Genomic DNA, 25,067 nt, shown 5'->3' on the forward strand with positions numbered 1-25,067 from the left:
TGTCTAATAATTCTTCAAGTTCCAAATGTTAAGTTTTCTCAGTTGGTCAGTTATTACTTTTCAAAGGGTATCCATTACAATATTGTTTCGTATTGCGACTAACAAGTCTGTAAAATTATGTCTTTGCTGCATATTTAGTCACGTACTCATCAGATGTTTATCTTAAAAACGCCATTTTGGACAACTTACATGGTCCATGTAACTGACACACTCTGCTGTTCTTTTTCAGTTACGAATTCGTGCTGAATTCATTTTAACTTTTATTAATTATTTTCGTATTTTTGTATTATTATTGTTTAATGTTTATTTTCACTTTCTTTAAAGTTTTTTTTATCCTATTTTTTTTTTTAATTTATTTCATCATTCTTCGAGTCCTATTTTTAAGTCATATTAATTTCCCAGTTCTTAATGATTTGCCTTAAATACGAAACTTCATCATAAAAATATTTGTGAGAAAGATTTTTTAACCCATTATGATTGTTATATAACAAACCGAGTAAGTTTCAAGTAAATGATTATTTGGGGGCTTTTGTGTGTGTTTATAATTTACTTTTATCAAATTTTAACATTTTCTTTTAATATCTATCTATATAATAATTTACGGTGAGGCAACTGTACCAGTAGCAGTATCAGAATTTTTGTAGGAATTTTTGACACCCCTAACACGAAACTGCGAATACAATATAAAAATCTCGTAATTTCTCTGTTAAAAGTGGGTTATTTATTTTCTTTATGGATTATACTTCCAAAATAAACTATTACAGTTGTTTTAAAAGTAATAAAAATATTTTTTTTTTTTTTAAACAGTAATGAATTTTCCGAACTCAATATTTTTCAATTTTTAAACTCAATATTTTAAAATTTTTAAATTTTAAAAATCTATCAAAATTTTTCTATTGATTCTATTTTTACGATATTTTCAGGGTCAATGTGAAATTTTATGTTCTTTCCAATAAACTGAATATAATATTTTAGACAAACGTTTTTTTTTTAAATTCACGCCCCCCCAAGTGTCACCCATTTTCAACTTTCTCTTAAAAAGTAAATAATTAATTTATGTCGTGGAGTTTTATATATCACAAATTGAAGAGAAAAGGTCAATAAATAATATATTCAAATTTAAAACAAAAAAACAAATCGCTTTTTTAGAAATTTACCTGTAAAGTCCGAAGTTTAAAACCTTTTTAAAAAAAAAAAACACATTGTTTTGTTTTGTTTTTTTTTAAATAAAACCTTGGTCCTTGCTCCTTTAATTGAAAAAAAAAATTAGGGCTTGAATTACATTTTTCGAGGAGTTATAAGCTTGGAAAGATGGGGTGGAATTATTCACTATTTTCACGAAATTTCTGACACTGCTACTGTACCAGCCAATGAAGAACAGAAGAGTGTTTTGTCTTTGGCTTCTTATTTATTGCATTTATCCACACTTTTTTATTTCTTATATATATGTAGAGTCCTGGATATGACCTTAAACTATATCCGATGGTGAGGCCCCAGCTTGCGGGTTTTGGGGAGTGTGGAGCCACCCTTTAATTGCCATTGCTCCTAGGTCCACTCTGATCCGGAGTAGTAGTACCTATTAGGGTCCTAACTATGGGTTAAATAGAAACGGACTTTAAAAAAACAAAAAACAAATATATTCTATTAAAAAAATTGTTCTTCAAAATCACTGGATTCGGCATTAAATAACCTGAAAAGGGTTGATATGCCATAAAAAAAAAACAACGAACCAACCAACCAAATTATATATATGTAGGTCATAAACTAAAATAAGCATTATAAAGGCGACACCTTGTTTTTCTTTTTGGCTAGGAGCAAAGCATAGTATCTGTTCTGATGCTACATTTTATCTTTTCTGTTCTCAATCAGTGAACTTCGAGACTGGGGGAATCTTTATTTTGTCCCAAATAGGGAGTATCCCTTTTAGGTGACCAGTTTTTCTCACGCTAAAAACAAATGACTTCATGGGGAGGCAAGTAAATAAAGACTAGTTCATAGGCATAGAGTAATGGATAAAAGTGTTAGTTAACAATCAGTTCTGTTTTATGGAAGTTGATGGTTCAGTCGTTACTACAGGCAATACTTAAGAAAACAATGCTTCCTTGGACTTTTGACTATGAAGGCATGAGTGCATGGGAAAATAACAGCAGCAGCGAAGGATGACTGGCTTGCAAAGAGATTAGCAGCAGCAGTAGCCGAAAAATACGCATATGCAAATTAGAAAGTGTGCGCAAGAAGATAAGGACAGAAAATGTGGTTGAGAGAAATAAAGTTGACATCAAAGAAAATGGACATGTAAAGTCGAGGATGAGAAGGGGTCAGCTGTGGCCAGCATGTGGTTGAAGGAAGAAGACAAGTGAGATGGGTGATAGTGAGGGTGATGACAGGAGGGTAATGGTAATAAAAACTTTTGGTAAAAAAAAAAAATGTCGATCTGGATTTTTATTGGTTCCCCGACAAAAGGAGGGTAGACCTGTAAATTCACTGTTTGTCCGTTTGTCCGTTCGCATTTTTCTCAATAACTACGCCTTGGAATTTTTTTAATTTTGCACAAACATAAACATGATATGATTAAAAAAGTAACAGAACGGATTTTCCGGGAAAACTCCAGTTGCCCCCCTTAAGGGTGCCTTTCAGGTTAAAATGGCTGAAATTAACACTTTTGTGTTTATTTTTTAAAAAAGTTGGTGCCATTGGATTTTTATAAAACTTTCAGAAAAGTTGAAACTGATTTCTATATAATTTTGTTTGCCTGTACTTCACGATAACTCTTGTGTGTGCTCCAGGGGCTCTTTTAGGGCTGATAAAAACACTCCATTTTTGGGACTATTTTACCATATTTGTCCAAAATTTTCTGTGTATGTCTATTTAGCAGTTTTGCATGGTGCTGAACTTGAAGTTAAATATTGGCCTTGGAGACTTTTGGTGCTAAATCAGGGGGATGGAGATGATGGACTTAGTTATTTCTTTTTTTACATGGTGCAAAACTCAAATTTACTTATATTAAGGCCTAAAACTGCACCGTTTATTTTTACCAGGATTTAACGTCCCCGGGGAACTTTTGGGCCTAAATGGGGAGTGGGGCGGGCAAATGCTGAACTTAGTCGTTTTTTTATGCCTCGTTCATTGTGCACTCACGGGGGATCATACATGCTTAACTTGTTTATTTATTTCCAGTTTTATTTTTATGAATTACTAAAGTAAAGTGTAACGCCACAGTCTGTTACAATATCTGTTATATAATATGTAAAGTGTAACGCCACAGTCTGTTACAATATCTGTTATATAATATGTAAAGTGTAACGCCACAGTCTGTTATAATATCTGTTATATAATATGTAAAGTGTAACGCCACAGTCTGTTACAATATCTGTTATGTAATATGTAAAGTGTAACGCTGCAGTATTTTACAATATGTTATATAATATGTAAAGTGTAACGCCACAGTCTGTTACAATATCTGTTATGTTACACTTAGTGTATTCTGACTTAGATCGGCGAAGTAGAAATCTTTCTTAACTGTTTTATTTTTTGTTTTTAGGAAACTAGATTTTCACATAAAAAAGCAGACTTTGCTCCTAATTTTCCCCTCAAGACAAGTAAATAGGAATAAAAATTATTAAGTTTGTCAACCAAGCTCCAACCTCTGTCCCATCGCCGCAATATTGCATCCCTGGGCCTGTTTTCCAAATATTTTAATGGAATGTGCTCTGATGAACTCGTTGCACTTGTGCCCCCTCAACATACATATCCCTGACAAACTTGCTTAGCAACAAAATCTCACCCCTTCACTGTTGAGGTCCCCAAATGTCAGAAAGGTTTCTACTCTAATAGTTTCTTCGCTCGAACAGTTAGACTTTGGAATTTCCTTCCTACTACCCCTGCTTCCTTGAGTGTACTGATATGCAGAAGTTTAAATGTAATGTAAACCAACATCTTGTTAATCTTTCCTAGGCATGTTCCTAAATAGTAGCTCCTTTTGTCCAAGTAGCGATATGCTTTGTTAAGAGTGAACATGAGTAAAAGAAAAAAATCACTTTTATTTAGTCATGGTTGATGGGATGAGAACAATCTAGACTAATTTAATATCTCAACACGAGCTATAAAGAACATGTATTACCAGGGCCAATAAAGAAAGGTGTGTATGGGTTATGTGTAAGTAAGTATAATTTCACTATGTTAATACTCTCAGAGCCTATCCAACTGCGACCAGAAAGGGGACGTTTCCCGGCGACTGCGACCAGAAAGGGGACATCTCCCGACGACTGCGACCAGAAAGGGGACATCTCCCGACGACTGCGACCAGAAAGGGGACATCTCCCGACGACTGCGACCAGAAAGGGGACGTCTCCCGACGACTGCGACCAGAAAGGGGACATCTCCCGACGACTGCGACCAGAAAGGGGACATCTCCCGACGACTGCGACCAGAAAGGGGACATCTCCCGACGACTGCGACAAGGATTTGCAAGAATGCTAGATGATCAGAACGATGTCTGATTGGTCATGCATCGAAACCAGTAAGAGAAAGGCATCTGGTTTCTAAATTCGCACGCGGATGGAATCAGATATATTTTTCATTTCTGGGAGTAGGAGAGTGTATTCTCGCGTTAGCTAGTAATGATTCAGGTGTGATAAGCTGGATATAATAATTCATGCTACAAACTGATAACAAATTTAACTTTCAGTATCTAAATACATTTAGAACTTTGGCAAAACTTCTTAAATCATTTTTGAACTGTAACCGATCCTTTGTTAATGCTTTTTGAACTAGAGCAAGTGTTTTTCAAAATTCAGACTTAATTATAGCCTTTCATTTTTTTTTAATTATACAGGAAATGCATATCAGAGATTTGATGGATGGTTTAATAATCCTGTTAACCCAAGTCGAGCACGAGCAGGTTTGTGACTTTTTATTTGCAATGTTATTAATTTTAACTTATTACATTCATAAATAGCGATATATACTCAGTGTTGCCTAGGATTGTTTGTTTGTTTGTTTTTTTTTGGGGGGGGGGACAGGTAGCAGAAAATCCAACAAACGAAAGAAACAATAAAAAAAAAAATCAAATATACAATAAATAAATGTTACCATAGCCAATAAAAGTTAATGTACATGCCTGGCTTATTTTTTTGTGTTTTTTAAAGTAGTTTTAAATGCTCTTTTTTCATCTCAAATATTCAGTTTTTATAAGCAATTTTACAAACAAGATGGTGGCAGATTTGTTTAACCATGAAGAACACTGTAGGCCGCCATCTTGTTTGCGAAACCGCTCGTAAAAAACTTTTTTCTTGGAATTTGAATTTAGATCTAGACACGGATAAAGTGGTGGAAATTGTTGATAGTGGTTGTAGATAGATGAATGTACAAGGCCGAACGATAAAATTGTCACCCTAGATTCCATTTCTGTTTAAAGGCGCAGTGGTTAGACTATTTGGAAAAATTCAATTGTGAAATTCTTCTGAGGATTGAAGGTTCAATCCTCGATGTGTGGCCGACTGAAAAAATACTTTGGATCTCTAACCAGTCATGGCTGACGGAACAATAGCATGGTACCCTCGTGGATTAAATAAAAAGTTCCGTTCAAAATTATGTGCCGATTCTACACCTGAAGGAGGTTGGAGGTTATATCGACTGAAACGTTGTGAAAATAACACTCAAGATGAGAACAGTAGTTTGAAAACTTCAAATAATATGCTTACATACACACACATATATATATACTTATTTCCAGTCAAACAACGTCGCAGCTCACATAAGCCATGATAGCCAACAAACCAGAAGTACAAGACTCAGAACATTTTTGGTATCGGCATCGAAAAAATTCCTGCCTAATGTTTGATGCCAAAAACGACTCTTTTATACGTGTTGATTTTAAACTTAATTTTCTGTTGCTGGTACTAAATGATAAAATCCCTTTTTATTGATTTTAAACTTAATTTTCTGTTGCTGGTACTAAATGATAAAATCCCTTTTTATTGGTTTTAAACTACCAGTAAAACTAAAATCTATATATTCCGGCATAAATGTATTTTTTTACTTTTGTGAAAACATATGCACATATTACATGGGGTCCTTTTTATAGTACCCCCCCCCCAAAAGCCAAAAAAATCTTTATAGCTAAATATTTAGACGTTTTAAAAGAATCAGAATCGGTGATTGTATCAGAATCGAATATTTAGAACAGAATCAGTAATTTAATTTGAATTCCGGAAAAATATTAGAATCGTCCCCTCACTAATATATAAAGCCTTAATTTGAAATTTGCTCTTCTAACTGTACTTTATTATCAGGCTATAAATCTATCCCTAAAAAATCGAAAATATTAATAGATGCTATATTTTCAGTAGAATATAGCTTCATCCATATCAGGCAATATTATTAAAAAGTTGATGATAAAAAAAACAAAAAGTAACTCCGGCATGGATGGAACGGAAATAATGTTAGATATTGGCAGGCAACTCCGAGAAGAAAAACATTTGACAGCTTGTACAAACACATAAAGAATGCGGGACTCTCCACCATTGTCTAAGGGAATGCATAATTTGACCCAGAAATATGTGAGAGGATATCGGTCAAATGATTGAAACAATATACAATAGAAAATATTACACATTCCAATGGGAAAAAAATATTTATATAAATAAATCGTCACAAATAAAAAGGGCAGTTGGTCAGAGAGAAACGTAACTATCACATTTCTTCACTGCCAACATTCAACCTAGCCACACACCCACCTCACTCGCCTTTAGAAATGTCAAAACACCAGTAATAACTTATAATCAAAAGCTGATTTATTGGTGTAAAATAAAAACAATATTTTTTTTATAGATCAACTGTGTTGTGTTTTACTCGATGCCAATGTGTATATATCGTGTACCAGCAACAAAAGTACACGTTAATAATTATATAGACTTGACAAACGCATTTTGAACAACTATCCACAGCAAATATGTAACAACAAAACAAACGTATAATTATTAATTTCACTATTATTATTATTATTATTATTATTATTATTATTATTATTATTATTATTATTATAACATTTTTTATAGGTGCACCAATGTTATTTCCATTACCAACTGCTTATGAAGACATGACTTACATGCCTGCAGGATCCAAGCGGCCAAATGCCAAATTAATAAGTAACACATTGTTTATTGGTCAAACTGGACTTTTGTCACAAAATAACTGGACATCGCTATTTGCCCACTTTGGTTTGTATCCAGTTTTTTTTTTATTTTGAAATTCTCGATTTTTAACTCTATCCTCAATGAAATGTTTAAAATAAAAAAACAAAATTAAAACATACTTAGAATATAAACACAAATCAGACAATAGCAGCATGTAAATAACGTGTATAAAATTATATAGCATGTAAATAACGTGTATAAAATTATATAGCATGTAAATAACGTGTATAAAATTATATAGCATGTGAATAACGTGTATAAAATTATATAGCATGTAAATAACGTGTATAAGATTATATAGCATGTAAATAACGTGTATAAAATTATATAGGATGTGAATAACGTGTATAAAATTAAACTGATAATCATAGTTTTGTGAATTAAAAAGGAATAAATTTTGTGAATTAAAAAGGAATAAATTTTGTGAATTAAAAAGGAATAAATTTTGTGAATTAAAAAGGAATAAATTTTGTGAATTAAAAAGGAATAAATTTTGTGAATTAAAAAGGAATAAATTTTGTGAATTAAAAAGGAATAAATTTTGTGAATTAAAAAGGAATAAATTTTGTGAATTAAAAAGGAATAAATTTTGTGAATTAAAAAGGAATAAATTTTGTGAATTAAAAAGGAATAAATTTTGTGAATTAAAAAGGAATAAATTTTGTGAATTAAAAAGGAATAAATTTTGTGAATTAAAAAGGAATAAATTTTGTGAATTAAAAAGGAATAAATTTTGTGAATTAAAAAGGAATAAATTTTGTGAATTAAAAAGGAATAAATTTTGTGAATTAAAAAGGAATAAATTTTGTGAATTAAAAAGGAATAAATTTTGTGAATTAAAAAGGAATAAATTTCGAAAAAGAAAATTTAGAACAAAGCTTGAAGACCTCTTTATCTAATAACCCATTTCGTTATCTTTTTTTTGTTCGTCATTTGGTGTTTTTTTTTATTATCTCCCCATTGCTTCAAATATGTTAATTTCAATTTATTTTCATTCTCTTTAATCTAAATAGAAATTGATAGCACTCCTTTTCACTTACGCTGTACTTCGTAATTCATACCAACTCTGCTTTCAGTTGCCAAATACTCAACTTGTCTTGCAGAATTCATTCTTCTTAACAGAGCCACTTCTCTCATATGCAAATTAATGGCTTTATATTTTAAAACCACACTCTCCTCCATCTTTAAAGATCATTACATGTCACATAAATCTGCTCCAGATCAGCACATACCTCTAGCCCATCATACATGGCAAGACACAACTAGACCTCCCTACACGGCAAGACACGGCTAGGCCTCCCTACACGGCAAGACACGGCTAGGCCTCCCTACACGGCAAGACACGGCTAGGCCTCCCTACACGGCAAGACACGGCTAGGCCTCCCTACACGGCAAGACACGGCTAGGCCTCCCTACACGGCAAGACACGGCTAGGCCTCCCTACACGGCAAGACACGGCTAGGCCTCCCTACACGGCAAGACATAGCTGGGCCTTCATATTCTTGACTTTCTACCACAATTTCACGCCAATTCTCTAAAAAAAATTTGGCTCTTGACATTGCATCAACTTCTAATTTAAATAGAAATTGACAGCAGTCTTTCATTGATGCCATTTCATGTTTACTTTTAACTTTGATGTGTTCTTTTAACTGACAAACTCCTTGTCCTCCACAATTCATCCTTCTTATTGGAACCACTCCTCTCATATGTAAATTGATGCCTATATATTTTTAAAACACAATCTCTTGCATAGTAAAAATACCAGCATTTAAACAAAAACCTTTTACGGCTATTCCTTACAAAAAAATGCAGATCAAATTTTGTTGCATATTTTAATATGTAATCGTTTAAGAAGGATGGTAGCAATGTAGAATATCATGATGGTAAAGTGACCTGTGATGTGAAGTATGAACAAAACCAATGGCATTTAAATTACAAGTCTTCGTATATTTATTTTTTAAAAGATTGTTCTGTGGTTAATTATTAAAGAATCAAATAAAACATACCTTGTTTGTTTTTAAGTAAGATTCACACTGTGGAAGTCAAACCGATGCTAACACAAAAACAAATTAATTAACATGTAAACATGTTTTTTTATTTAACACACAGACACGGAGAGAGATGCGTCTGCTTTTATTTACATCTTGACATGGAGAGAAATTAAACACAAACACTCGCTATTATAGAGATCAAAGGGAAGCAACTGTAAGTTATTCGAAAAGTTGATATCATTGAAAAAACGTCATCAAAGCAAGAGAACTAACTCTTCACATAGTCCAAGGGAGACAACTCTTAAAATTTTCAGTACTAATTTCCAATATGTTCACATAAATCATTAAATATGAACTTCTTGTGACAAGGGGCTTTCCAAAAGTAATGACTCCTATTTTTTTTTTATTCCGCCGGATGGATCAGAAGCGATTGTAAATTGTATTGTTATGATGATGAATTTATGCATTCATGAACTGAAACTTTCATCTCTCTGTTGCAGATATTGGCAGTGTAAGACTCTGAGAAAGCAATCCCTGTCAATGGACGTGTGTCAAAAATGGAGATGTGTCATCGAATTCCAAAAATAAAAAAGTACATTGTGAATGGTGATGACTATGTAGAAAAATAAATTCTGGGGCACAAAAGGTTGCTTGTTTTAATGGTACCATTCCCATCTTCATAGCTCTTAAACCTTTGAGTTAAAAAAAATTAGGACGCTTAACTTTTGGAATGACCTTCATATGCACAGCAATCGTTCATCGTTGACAAAAATGGATTCAAAATCGTCGTGACTATGTAGAAAAATAAATTCTGGATCACAAAAAGGTCACTCGTTTTAATGGTACTGCTCCCGTCTTCTTTGCTCGCCAACGTTTTGAGTTAAAAAATAGGTTTTCCCGTTGGAACTACTTTCATAAATATAAATAGAATGGTATGTCTTTGATCATTTTGAGAGTAGACCTCACCTTTTCGAAAAGAAAACGAATGAAAAGCATGCTGTAAAAACGGAACAACGAACACAAATCTTTGTATTTTGAAATAAAGATAGATATATGAAAATTTGTAATTTAAATGCTGCCGTCGATTGTCAATTTTTGTTCATTCGTCACTTCATTATCGCATTAGCCTATATCACTATCAGCCTTTTTAAAAATTCACATATTTGTTTACTGTAATGCTTCAAACAAACTACCTTTCATTTTATAAAGATTTGTATTTTAATATGTAGCAAACTTCATCAGCATGGAGATTTCGCACACGCATGAATCTGCTTGCCCAACTGAAATACTCCAAGTACCTGTTCCTGACGGGGATCCAGATTTTGACACCAACACGACAGAAGATGAATATATTCCGTATGAAAGAGTAGCCTTTGATTTGCACTCAGGACTCTCTCCGAACAATCCTCGTAGACAGGTAATTTTCTTTTTTTTTTTTTTTTTTTTTTTTTTTTTTGTTAAAGATTAGGATTATAACGAACACTAAAATCGGTTTATCTATCTGGTAAGGTTCCTTGCTCAGACCAATGTGACTCTCTCTCTCTCCAGCTCTCTGTTTTCCATCAGCAGCCTCAAATTTTCAGGATCACAGTTGGCATCGTGCAATTTTTTTTTTTTTTTTTTTACACGGTAGTCACCACTTATCAAGGCCCGGAAGCCACTCAGGGATAAGGGTTATTGCAAGTACAGTATGTTGGTGTGGAGATTTAATGAAGTGTTTACTTAAGAAGGCGGTTCATTAGGAATTTGTTAACATTGGACTTGAAGACATCCAAGTTGTAGTCAGGTGGGAAGCAGGCAGACGGAACAGAGTTCCACAGGCGTGCAGTTCTAAGAAAGAAGCTGGATTTACATGGATCTAAGTCATCCTATACTTGTGTGCCCGTGCCATGGAGTTCACAGCAATACATTTCTCACCAGCTCTTGCTTGCTCCTCTGGCAATGACTGGCAAATTATAGGTATCATTCCCTGATGGTAGTAGATATGGCAGGTAGGTTGCCATAAAGTTGCTGCTTCATAGGATGATCTTGCCAAGATATATTTAACACTGTTCATAGCATACGGGTGTATATACTGTCTAGCTTTTGTTCCAATCTTTTGATGAGTGTAGCAACGTAAACAAGGACAGACTCCCTCACCACTGCTCTGAAAAACTGCATTTTCGGTTTGTCAGTTAGCCTTGAAGTCCATACTGACCATAGCTTATCCAATGCAGTCCATGCTTTTGAGATGTGAATTTCGATATCTCTCTTCATGGAACCTATGTTGCTGCCCAAGTACATAAACTCATTGACTTCATTCTGTGTAGCTCCATCTAGAGCTTTGATCTTCCCGTCTGCATTGAAAGTCATAAACTTTGTCTTATCGGCATTAACCTAAAAACCAAAGTCATTTGCAATATAACTAAGTATAACGAAACTAAAAGATCACGTTTTACATACAAACGTTGAAGTTAAATAAAGAAACCGAAGATAGATGCAATAAAACATTATGTAAAATCAGGACGGCCTGGCGGCATATGGAGGTAGACCCAATTCACCTGGTGTGTTTGATGCGAACTCCCTATATAAAACACGTTAGAAGCAGGTGTTAGGGTTAGATATAACACTTTATAAGCAGGTGTCAGTTTGTTTGATAGAAATTACATCATATGTTTGACAGTTTTCAAAGCAGTTCACATTGGGGAAGCCGAGACACAAGACGTGCCAAAAAAAAAATATTTTCAATGTCGCCCACACTGAGGATTGAACTTTTAACCTTCAGGAGAGTATAACTTGATAAGTGGTGATTCCCTTAAAAAAAAAAATAAATAAATAAACTTATTGATTGAGATTGTCGGACGGACCTCCTCATCTTGGTTGTTAGAGTCACAACGTTTCGGCCGTTTTGTCCTCCGGCCTTCATTAGGTGTTTTGTATCGAACTGGGGAACCGTTTGTTAGGAGTCTCGAACCCAACCCTTTATTATTATTATGGAGGTACCATGTTCGGACTCCAGCTAGGCTCTGGGACAGTTGCTGATTCTCTGTTTAGAATGTTACTTTTCACTGCCTTCGTTCAGAATTGAACTCAGCACCTTTGTGTAACTGTAAACTTTGGTACGTCTAGGACCACTCGGCCATATGTCACTAGTGACTAGTTAAATAAAGAAACCGAAGATGCAATAAAACATTATGTAAAATCAGGTAGACCCAATTTACCTGGTGTGTTTGATGCGAACTCCCTATATAAAACACGTTAGAAGCAGGTGTTAGGGTTAGATATAACACTTTATAAGCAGGTGTCAGTTTGTTTGATAGAAATTACATCATATGTTTGACAGTTTTCAAAGCAGTTCACATTGGGGAAGCTGAAAGACAAGACGTGCCAAAAAAAAAAATATTTTGAATGTCGCCCACACTGAGGATTGAACTTTTAACATTCAAAACAGAGAATCAGCAACTATGTCCCAGAGCCTAGCTGGAGTCCGAACATGGTACCCCCGTAATAATAATAAAGGGTTGGGTTCGAGACTCCTAACAAACGGTTCCCCAGTTCGATACAAAACACCTAATGAAGGCCGGAGGACAAAACGACCAAAACGTTGTGACTCTAACAACCAAGATGAAGAAGTCAGTCCGACAATCTCAATCAATGAAAACACCTCATCTCAAAAATACAGACAATTACTAAAAAAACTTATAACTGAATTTTACGAAGCACTTTATCCACTGTGCCAAACAAAACACAAAAAGAATTAATTCTTTGTAAATTAGTTGCTGAGGGGAGATCGGACAAATATTATATTTTTTTTTTCTACTTGGGAGTCACCACTTATCAAGGCCTAAAGATCACTCGAGGATAAGGGTTAATGAATATGAGATGGTAGTGTAGTAATCGTTAATGTGTAAATTGGGTAGAATTTGATTATGAAGACGGCTTAACAAGAAATTGTTTACATTGGATTTGAAGGCAACCATGTTGTATTCAACTGGGAAGCAGGCCAACGGAACAGTGTTTCACAAGCGGACAATGCTGGGCAAGAAGCTTTGTTCATGGAATCTGCGTTTAGATTCAGATGCAATTAGAGACTAGAGGAAATCGTATATAGTGGTTGTAGCTAGTCGTGTGTTTTTGTGAAAGTTTGGCAAGGCGGAACTATAGATTGGATTCAGTCGGACACTTACCATGAAGATAACGATAGAGCAGAGACAGGCTTGCAACGTCTCTTCTGTGGGAAAGAGGTTGCAGCGAAGAAAAAAGGGGTTATGAAGCCGGTTTTGAACTCTATCAAGGTTGAATAGGGCGTGCCGAGCAGCTCCTGCCCAGATGTGACAACAGTACTCCACTTTAGGGCATATTTGCCTTATACGAAGGTTGTCTGGGACATTCATGCCACTGAGGTGTTATGTACTTATTTACTATGCCTCCCCACGGGACAGAGTTAGACACCAGGGTCGTTTTTTAACATGAAGAAAAGGAACAAAAATAAAAAATTGTCTCAGTCATGAAGGACTGATCCTCCACCGAAAGAGAACAAGAAATGGAAGTGCAGCATCTGAAGGACAAATGCTACACTTTGATCTTGACCAAGAGGTGTTATGTAACTGCATACCAAATAGGAGGTCTACAGTAAATAAACAACCTACAAGTTAATAAGAACACCTGCAGGGTTGAGAATATTACGTAATTTTAACCAACTTCATAAGTCGAGGGGTTCCTGTTAACACTTACGTATTTATTGTTTTCTGCTTTTACATTATATAACTTCCTGGAGTTCAGCTGATTTGGCAGCTGGACAGGAGTTCCAAATTTATTTGTATAGGTCAAAGATACTTTTGTTAAGGTCACGCAGTTCGAAGAAAATTTTTATAAACAATGGCACTTGGAGAGCAAAAACTTCCTCCAAGGTTTGCTTGATTTGTCAATCAGACTTAAGGAACATTTGTTGCCCAGGCACTTGTAGAGTGAGGTAATATCCTTAGCAGCTGATAAGGCCGAATCTTTTTACAAAGAACTTTGCATACTTCCAAAATTTCTCTTTCCTTTTTTTATCAGTTTGTTCAAGCTGGAGATGGGGCATCCAACCGGATGCCAAACATTCACCTGCTAACTCAGATATTTCAACCAAGAGATCTTTTTAAGATTCTGACCGCCTTTTTGAGTGCAATTGTATGAATCTCTCTTGAACTTTGTTTACCGGATATATTTGCTAGGTAGTTTTTTTCATCGGTCCAGTTGCTCCTATAATTACTGGAATGATGGCAATCTTCCTAAGATTCCAATTTCTTTTCATGTTATATATAAGACCTTGGTATTTCGTTATTTTTCCCCCTCCTAGTTATGTTTAACCCAGCATCATTGAGGGACACTAACTTCTACTAAGGTTTTGTTCTTTCCCCTTGTCACATATCACTATGTAAAGTTTTATGGCTCTGTTTTCTAGGTACGTAGCTTTAGAGATTGCATAGTCATAGTGAATGGTGTATGACTTATTTCCAACTGTTTTTTCTGGTAAACATGTTCTCAGGACTTGATGCTGCATTCAATAATGACTGTAAATATTTTAAGTGACATCCATCTCTGTCCAGGATGTTATGTTGCATAGGGGAAAGGAGTGTCTGTTTATATATTTATATTGAAGGATTTATAAAAATTAAGCAGAACATACTTTTTATATCTTCTTTGCATCTGTTGACCATGTCCTCGAGTGGTTTGTGTGCCGATGTCGACTCATCTGGAACACAAGCTCTCTCATGCGTAACAGACGCAAGTCTCATTTCTCTGAACAATTGGAACTTTATGCAGTCTCACGGTCGAATGTCACATCCCTGTTTCTCTGCTCATCCTTAGAAGGAGGGTGGGAATTTTTCTATCGATTCATCTGCCATACATCCCAATCTCTCGCTGCTTCCACAAGAAGTCTGTCATCTTTTTAGAATAACTAACGACTGTGGACTGTTGAACTTGAACTGTAGACTCTAAAGCCCTCAACCAAACTCTTCTAAATGTGTGTGTGTGTGTGTGTGTGTGTGTGTGTGATTTCCGACTGGATGCACCTGCAAGCCAACGAGTCCACAACATGTCAAAGTGGTGTCATTGGGTTTGATGAGTTTTAACATTTTGATCCCTATCGTACCTGACACCATCCTGCACTAATCGCGATATTCATTTCATGGATACTACAACATAGCAAAACCATAATGCTAGCTGATTCTGAGAACATTCCAGTCATATCGCTTAAGAAGCTGCAACTGAAACTAGCTCCTAATCTTATAAAGCTCTTCCCATTCACTTGGTAAACCTTATCAGTCTGCACAGTATTCAAAAAATACAAGAGATCAGTTTTCTGCATCTCAATACAAATACGAGTGACTTGGTTGAATTTGTGAGTAATCAAGCAGTTGTCAACCACCTCAACAAAAGTAATGTACTTAGCGCCAAGCAATACAGCTTTCATTCTGTAAGATCAACAGCTGATGTGCTGACTGTAATATTCTACATGATCAATGAATCTATACAGGAGCTATTTTTCTATGTCTTCAATAGAATTTAACATAAAGGTTTGTTTCACAAGCTTTTGGTAACTATGGAATGTCTGAAAATGTCTTCTCAAAAACCCTTTTCTCTGATAAGCTTATAAAAGTAGTTGCTGATGGTCAAGTGTCTAAAGCACATAGTATGAATGCGAACATGCTTCAAGAATCCACTGTTCCCCACATATAATAGTAATAAAATAAGCATAAAACACTTTCTTGAAATTTGCTAAGGGTCAAACCGTATTTTGACTGGTTGTTTTCAAGTCTAATGTTAACAAATTCTGGTTGAGCTATTTTCTAAAATTCTTTTTCTTGTTCCTCTTATTCATTCATTAGTTCTACATAGGCCATAACTAGCGATCACTCACTGACCATAACCTGTGGTATTCCCTGCAGTCTGAGTGACAACAAGTCTTCCCATATTTCTAGTGCCCTCGATTTTTTTGTGACAACCAGCACAGATGACTGCTTACTTTTGATTTTTTTTGCTGACAATGACCATTGGTATTCCCTTGGGTTTGGATGGCAAAAAAGCCTCCCTCTCCAAGGCCCCAGTGCTCTGTGCACTTTTCCAGTGGAGGTCTGGTTAGTGCTTTCCTTCCTCTGCTTCTGAACACTTCATGACTTTTGATATGACGCTATCCGATGAAGATGCCACCATTTTTTTTGGTGGGAGCATAATTAACTTCACATTTTTTTTTTGGTTTCGTTTTCTGCGTATATATTCTTTCTGCTTTTTGTTTTATTATCAGGTTGGTGCAAAAATGACGTTCAACTACATATAAAAACGATATTATTTTTGCGCCAACCTAATAATAACAGTATAATGATCGTAAAATATGCATAAATATTATATTTTAATTCGTGTGGATTTATTTCTTATTATTGAGCCAATTCTCTCTTGATTATTATTATTATTATTATTATTATTATTATTATTATTATTATTATATAGGAATGATTTTAAAAGTTATTAAAAAAAAGTATGTCTTGGGTACCACCTACTGGAATCAAAATCAAAATGTTTAGCACTCCAGCCTTAGGCGTTATTTATCTCTTCAGCGTCGTTACCCTGTAAGCTACCGACTGATGGATACAAACGGTTAAAAATTAAGCGACTTTAATCTCTGAATGCTTAATTTTGCCCATGTGCAAAAGTAACAGCAGAAGTAATGTGTAATTCAACTTACCCAACCAAGGTCAACTTTTTTTTCAATTTTACCCCTTAGCAGTAATTTTTGCTGGGTAAAAACCAAATCGAAAGTGTTACAGGTCCAAATACTCAATATATTAAATTTCAACTAAATGTAGACCGAATATTCAGAGAGGAGTCTGATAGATACTTTTCACACACACATCGATAAGGTAACTTTTATATGTACAAGGTGAAACAATAAAACTGTCGTCCTAAAAAAGACGATATGATTCCATTTCCGTTTAATGAAAATCGGTGTTCTTTTTTTTTTTTTTTTTTTTTTTTTTTGTTACAAACTATCTACTAGTTGGCCAGTTGTGGACAAATCCCAAAACCAATAGGAGCCTTCTATCATGTCTGAAAGTGACACAATGTTCAGTGAGCAAGATCGGAGATGTGCTGCTATACAACTCATGCTCTCTACCGATCAAATTTATAACAACAGGACCATTGCCAGCACCCTTAAAATGTATCGCTGGATTGCTACTAATAACAGGAACGTTCCTAGGCTGATGAAAATAGTTTCCGGCCACAGTTATGGTTTTTGGTGTGGTTTCAAATGAGGGCTACATCATACCACCTCAAATCTTCTAAGTCGGCTTGAAAGTCAACATCAAAGCATACCTGGATGTGCTTAAGAGTGTGGTGACCACCTGGTGCAATCAGGTGGCTGCTGACAGACCCTGGGTGTGGCAGTAGGACTCTGCGCCAGCCCACAAGTCCAAAGAGACTCGGGCATGGTTTCAGAAGGAATTCTACGACTTTGTACCTTTCTCTTACTGGCCTCCCTCCTCCCTCGACCTGAACCCGCTGGACTATTTTGTTTGGTTATACGTTGAGAACATCACCAACATGACATCTCACAAAACCAGAGTCAACCTGATCGCCGCCATCTGCTGAGTATTCTCTGAGCTCCTGCCAGTGCTTGTGGAAAAGGTATGTTCCCAGTTCTGGATTCGTATCGAGGCAGTGATTAAGGCTGAAGGCGGCTACATTGAATAGATGTCAGCTATGTAATCAAGTTACCTGAATTGATTTTTTTCAATAAAAGTTTTAAAATAAAGCTGTAGTGTCGTTTTCTTTAGAACGACACCGTTGTCATTCCAACCTGTGTATAAACAGTAGAACCCCAAGATACGGCATTAAAAATTAGTAACAAAGTACAGTATAGTATACACATGTAAATAACACTATAGATAACATCGAAAGGCGGGGCAAATACCGTAACCAGGGGCCGGAAAAACATTGTATTCCACATCATTTTTTTTTTTTTTTTTACACAGTGATCACCACTTATCAAGGCCCGGAAGCCACTCAGGGATAAGGGTTATTACAAGTACATCATTACGTGAAAAAAACGTATCCTAGGGCCACTGTATACTGGGGTTCTAATATATATATATATATATATATATATATATATATATATATCCGTGTTCTACAACGTTTTTATCTTAAATTCTACGCAATTACACAAAATGTAGAAACTATGCATAAAAAGAATTAAGTGTAATAGTAAAATCAAACCAATCATCTGGTAAGAAATCATAAAAAATGAATAAATAATTAATTAACGCTCGTTTTTCAAAGAAATATGCAAATTAGTTAACATTCATGTAGTCGTTCGCATATCCATAACTGAGTATATATTAAGAAGTTAATTTTAGTAATTTTTAAATAGAAAAGGTAGGCTTTTAATATCAATGTCAGAGCGAGAAAAAAAAAACTTTATAGAAATATAGATTATTATTATTATTAATGACAAACGATACTACACTATTGCCACCCCTCAAAAAGTGAAGGTAATCTTTGGAAGGTCAGTATCAAACTACAGAACAGATACTACACTTCTTCCTTGAATTGAGTATTGAAAGATAGTACAATTAATAGAAGTAATAGTAATAGTTTTCGCTTCAGACAAAAAAAGATATCAAATCCCCATTCATAATAGACTATTATGTTTACAAGGTCGTAAAATATGCTTAAATATGATATTTTAATTTCTGCAGATTTCGTATTTATTATTATATAGTCAATTCTCTATTAATTATTATATAGCCAATTCTCTATTAATTATTATATTGTACCCAATATATATAGAGTAGTGATTTCAAAAGTATAATAAAAAATGATTTTGGTGCCATCAGCTAGAATTGAAACCAAAACATATAGTTCTCTAGCCTTATTCATTACCTTCTAGGCCACATCCATATGTATATAAAAAGTTTTTAAAATAATGGTATTTAACCTATAAATGGATATTTGTGCATGCATACAAGAGCACTTTAAGTCGATTTATGCCTGCCAAGTTCCAATTATTTTTAAATTTGGACTCCTTAGCAGTTATTTTTACCGGCTAAAAACCAAATCGAATTTGTTCCATGGATCCAAATCCCCTATGCCAAGTTTCAAGTCTGTAAACCAAAAATTAACAGAGGAATTGGGTAGAGACTGTTCCTCAGACAGACATACAGACAATGTCACACACACACACGCATATATATATCGTATTCACTAGTTCAATCATTTGTATTGATACAGGCTCCTTCAGTCTTTGACAGACTATGAATACCCACGAAGGGGTGCCTGCACATGAAATTTTTGTGACAGGAGGTGCGCAATCTCCAACACCTCTCCTGAGTCGACATTGTTAAATACCAGTGGCAAGTGAAGTGTCTGTACAGGACGACTCGAAACAAATGCCGAGATAAGCAGAGATCACATACAGCACCTATAATTCCCAAATGGTCACCCATCTGGTACTAACCAGGCTCAACGTTGCTTAACTTCAGTGATCTGACAAGAACCAGGGTCGTTTTTTAATGTGGAGAAAAGGAACAAAAATAAAAATTGTCTCAGTCGTGAAGGATTTCTCCTCCACTGACAGAGAACAAGAAATTGAAGTGCAGCATCTGAAGAACAGATGCTACACTTTGATCTTGTCCAAAAGGTCAAGTAACGACACAGATTGATAACCTGTGTGTTCCAAGTTCGAATCCAGTTCGTTCTACAGAAACACTCTCATCAAACTCATAATATACTTTGCGTCTCTTTTACTCTACGGCAGGTGAATAAGATTTTTTTTTTCTTTTTCCTGATTTCAATGTTTAAAAAAAAAAAATTAGTTCATTATTATTCATTTGTTGTTTAATTTCAGGTGAATTTGGCCACAAGTTTCATCGATGCGAGCGTCGTTTACGGTAACAGTGAAGTTTGGGCCAACACCCTGCGAGAATGGCATACAGGAAAACTCAAAAGTAGTGACCAGTTTAACCAATTTCCTGCATTGAATGAATACCGATTGCCCATTGGGAATTTCCCATTCTCCATGCAGTATGGCTATCAAGACTCCACGAAATACTGGCGTTAGTATACCCACCGTTTTTTTTTTTTTTTTTCATTTGTTTTTGTTTTTTGAAATTGCCTCGCTCTTACTGGCTATGTTTGTATCACTTAATCTTTGACCTCGAATGTCGGTCAAGCTGTTGCTGCTGCTGCTTGTTTGTATGTTTGTTTGTTGAGCATGATGATGATGATTTTTGTGGGCATTCGTTTCCCTGATATCTTTCTATTAAGACTTCTTACTAGCAGGATATCGAGTACTGAAAGTGAAAGTGTTTCTGTGAAACGAACCGGGTTCGAACTTGGAACACCCAGGTTTTCAAGCCCCTTTGTTAACCACTGAGCCACCGAGTGGTTGTTGTTGATAATCATTTATTTCTTTTGAATGAGGTAATTCTATTGTTGACATTCGTTTCCCTGATATCTTTCTAGTTAGAGTTCTTTCTATAATGACATCGGGTACTTATGGGAGAAACCACATGAAGGTTGCCAACATCCCTAAGTAAAAGTTTCTCCGTGGAATGAATTGGATTCAAACTTGGGACACCCAGGTTGTCAGTCCAGGTCGTTAACCACTTAGCAACCATCACCTCCCTGCTGCTACTACTGTGCATAGGAGCGCGAGGGAAAACATCAGCAGCAGCAAAGAATGGCTCGCTTGCAAAGAGATTAGCAGCAGCAGCCGAAAAAAGAGCATATGCATATGCAAATTAGGAAGTATGCAAGGGTTGGCATGATAAGAAAAAGAGAAAAAGGGCATCACATGCTCGGGAGCGAAGCAAAGTCTGGGTGGAAGAAAATGGGCATGTAAAGTCAAAAACAAAAAAAATGGCTAGCTACGGCCGGTGTGTGGTCAGAGAAGAAAAGTGTACGTTAGGCGAGATAGATAATGATGAGAGACTTTTAAGCTGGTGTCGAGATGGCGAGAAAGAAAAACGGTAATAAATGATTGCATTAAAAAGTAAAGAAAAATCAAATCGGATTTATTTATTTTTGTTTGCTTGTTCTTTTCCGACGGTGCCGGACGCCGTGGTGGTCCAAGAGAGGTTTGAACTGTAAGGAATACCGTTCGAGTGTAACGGTCACGTTACATTAAGTTGCCATTAAAATAATCAAAATGTTCTCTAATTTAAAGAATTTGATTTTGTGCAATTTAACATGTTATTAGAAGGGCTATGACAACAGCATATTCTTTTCATTGTTTTGACTCTCGAGTGTGTATCCGTTGATATCTTATATGCTTTTATATAGAGTGTTGTGGTTCTCGGTTGATTAACTCTGTCGGATATATACTCGAGAGTAAAAACAATGAAAAGAATATGCTGTTGTCATAGCCCTGGTTATTAGCCACTTAGCCATCGTTACCTCCCTGCTACTGCTGCTGCTTGGGTCGTAGTGTTTCTGCAATGCTCGATTTACAAGAAAAACGTGTGCAACCACCACCACCACCACCACTGCAGAGACCTTTTCTTCCTCTACGTAGCAATTTTAGAAAACTTTGTTTTAATTTTGGAAGAAGGTTTTTGTTTTCATCAATCTGTATAATATTCTCACACTGTCAATATCTGCAACAGAGAGATGAAACTGTCAGGTTATGAATGCATCAGTTCAATCATAACAATGAAATCTGCAATCCCCTCCGATTCATTGGGGCGGAATAAAAAATAGGAGGCATTACTTTTGGAACATCCCTCATACATTAATAGTATAGGTTCAGTTTCAGACACAGATACCAAATATCCATTATTATTATTATTATTTACATAATATTCTGTTTGTTTCTTTAGTTAGTCCGTGTATTATGCTTTGAAAAAGGTCAAATGCAATTTTTGAAGATCAGATTGCTTCCAAAAAGGATAAATTCGCAAAATTTGGCTTTAACAAAGCCAGTCTAGCAACTCTGGACAAGAATATCAGACTTACCTCCCTTTGATGCAGTTTCGTTTTCTAGCTACAACCACTATCAACAATTTTCCCCACTTTCTATCAGTGCTTAAATCTAAAAGCAGATTTCATGAACAAAACTTCTTTTCTAGAACTTTCCACATGTGGAACACACTGTTCTATCGGCCTGCTTTCCGGCTGATGACACTATGGTAGCCTTCAAGTCTAATATAAACAAGTTCTTGTTGAGAAATAATCCAACTTCTACCAATCTACACTATTAACGATTTCTAAACTACCACAAGTTTAAATTTTGTCAAAAAATCCCCCCTCCCCAAAAAATCACACACTTTTCAATAATGATTGTTCAAAATTTTGATAACTTTTATTCTTTTCAGAATTTTCTTAATTTCATTTCAATAAATGTTCAAATAATTAATGTCGAATTTTCAGAATTTGGCGATACGCATTCCCATGAAAATCCTTCACTCCTATCCCTAAGTCTCATGTTTTTCCGATGGCATAACAACCTCGTGAAGCAAATGGGAAAGTCCACATTAAGTGCAGAGGAGAAATTCTATAAAGCTCGATCCAAAGTCATCGCAACTCTACAGGTGAGTCATCAAAGCAATGAGTCAAAGAGATTAACGAAGAATTCTAATATATTCATCTTTTTTGTGTGTGTGATTGTGCAAAAAAACAGGAACTTTTCAAGAGCGGAGGAATTGGTCTTGCAAACTCAAATTCTTTGAATGTTGATCTCTTCACGAACTTACGGTTCCAGTTGAGGAAACATGAAATAAATATGGTATTAATACGATAAAGATTTCCGGGGTTTTAATGAAACCGAAAGGAATCATTAGATGATCAAAATAATGTGTGTGTGTGTGTGTGTGTATGTATATATATATATATATATATATATATATATATATATATGATTTTCAGAATGTGAGAGATTGTATATAATAAATTCCACAGCCAAACAACGTCACAGCTCACAAAAGCCATGACAGTCAACAAACTAGAAGTCCAAGACTCGAGTTTCGCTCTCATTGTGCGGGGTGTTTGCTCAGTTGGTAGAGTGCTTGTCTCGCATGCAAGAGGCTTGGGTTTCGAATCCTGAGTTCGGATGTGTCTAACTGATAAGCCCAAATGAGGGCGAAACTCGAGTCTTGGACTTCCGGTTCGTTGACTGTCATGGCTCTTGTGAGCTGCGATGTTGTTTGACTGTGGAATGTATTATATATATACATACTGTTTACTTGTTTCCTACTACAAGAATTTAGACACTAGGGTCGGAAAGTGGAATTAAGACGTCAGAGCCTCCCAGGAAGGGTACTCTACCCTTCAAAAAGTGCCTGGACAGCCTCGTTTGCATTCCCCGGTAAACGCTCCTCAAGAGATGAAGTGTTGAAATTAATGTTTTAACTCGCCGAATACAAAAAAAAAAAAAAAATCTGTCGCTCGCATTAACGCGTCGTCGTCACAAAATCACCTCTCGCAAAAAAAAAAAATCGTCTTTATACTTTTAATTGCGACAGTACCACGATTTGCATATCTGTCTTCCATTCTCCTCTTTTCCTTGTACTCGACGGATTCCGGGTTCGAATGACGGTGGTTCATTGTGCACATTATTTTGTAACCTCAGTGTTGTTCAGTTGTGCTACAAGAGATTTGCAAAAAACTAACCCCTTCTCAAAAAGAGAAGACAAAGCCTGGGAGGCATTAGTGTTTCATGCTTACGCTATCATCAGTTTAGCAAGTCACAATTACTACCAGTTGAAAGATTCGAACTCCGTCACAAATCAGAAAAAAAACACACCTTGAAAAACAAAAAAATCTGACAACACGTTGAAAGATTTTCAAGCTGTGATCTTAGATTTGACCTGCAGAGCTAGGATTATCGATTTTGGATTACGAATTCATACACATGATCTTTAATTTTTAAAATTTTTCTTTACTTCAGAAAATAATTTTATACGATTGGCTTCCGAAGCTGCTGAATGAACCCATTGAACCATACAAAGGTAATCTCGTTTTCCTGCAATTGAAAATTGAATGAAACATTTCTAACTCAACAACACAATCAATTTTATAACGGAAAAATATTTAATATAATGTTAAGAGTTTGTTATCCTGAGAGATTTACAAAGGTTTTACTGGTGAGATTGATTCTTATTCTAAAGCTGCTGGATTCCTTTTATTCAGATATTATTAAAGGACGAATCGTGAATTCTAGTTTAAGCACAATGTTTAATCAAGCCTTATTACCTAATTTAACTGCTTGGTTCATATTTTGAAATCTTTTAATGCATTTATAAAAAAAAAACAATTAAAGACTACATTAATCGATACAAAACTTACAAGAATTTATTATTCGACAGAATACTTATTTCTTTTTGAGTATCCTGTCCAACAAAAAATTCTGGTAAATTATAATTTACAGTCTTTGTGTTCTTTTATGATAAGCTCTATTTTTTATTTTGGTTGTATTGAGCTTTTTTATTTGGTTGCGATTACTATATAAATATTAATATTTATATTGGCTTTAAGTTTACAGAAGAGTTTGGTTTGTAAACTTAATTTTTAGTTGATATATATATATATATATATATATATATATTAGTAATGGGACGATTCCAATATTTTTTCCAATTACCATAAAAATACATGTTAAATGTACATATATTTTCTCAAACGTAAAAACACACTTCTGGAGGACGATCTATAGATTTTAGCTTTAAAATCAATAAATATTTATTTTATTATTACTAGCAACAGTGGAAGATTTTGTTTTAAAAAGATCAAATAAACCAAGATAATTAAAAAAAAAAAAAAATCGTTGTTGGCATCAGAAAAAAAGTACAATTTTTTTCCAATTCCGATACCAGTTCCAATTTTCCTGATTCTGATTAATCAACCCAAAACTATTCGAACC

General features: G+C 35.1%; 1 protein-coding gene across 1 annotated transcript in view; it reads left to right on the plus strand.

Moving 5' to 3' along the window:
- Positions 1-25,067, plus strand: part of LOC145258114 (dual oxidase-like) — a 175,801-nt gene that overhangs the window by 15,997 nt on the left and 134,737 nt on the right. The window contains exons 2-7 of the mRNA XM_080115859.1: positions 4,835-4,900; positions 7,059-7,220; positions 10,417-10,604; positions 20,058-20,265; positions 22,580-22,740; positions 24,096-24,156. Coding sequence (XP_079971985.1) covers positions 4,835-4,900; positions 7,059-7,220; positions 10,417-10,604; positions 20,058-20,265; positions 22,580-22,740; positions 24,096-24,156 — 846 coding nt within the window. The remainder of the gene's footprint in view (positions 1-4,834; positions 4,901-7,058; positions 7,221-10,416; positions 10,605-20,057; positions 20,266-22,579; positions 22,741-24,095; positions 24,157-25,067) is intronic.

The sequence above is a fragment of the Euprymna scolopes genome, chromosome 33 (genome assembly GCF_053919585.1).
Source record: "Euprymna scolopes isolate OS-2025 chromosome 33, ASM5391958v1, whole genome shotgun sequence".
Taxonomy (NCBI): Eukaryota; Metazoa; Mollusca; class Cephalopoda; order Sepiida; family Sepiolidae; genus Euprymna; species Euprymna scolopes.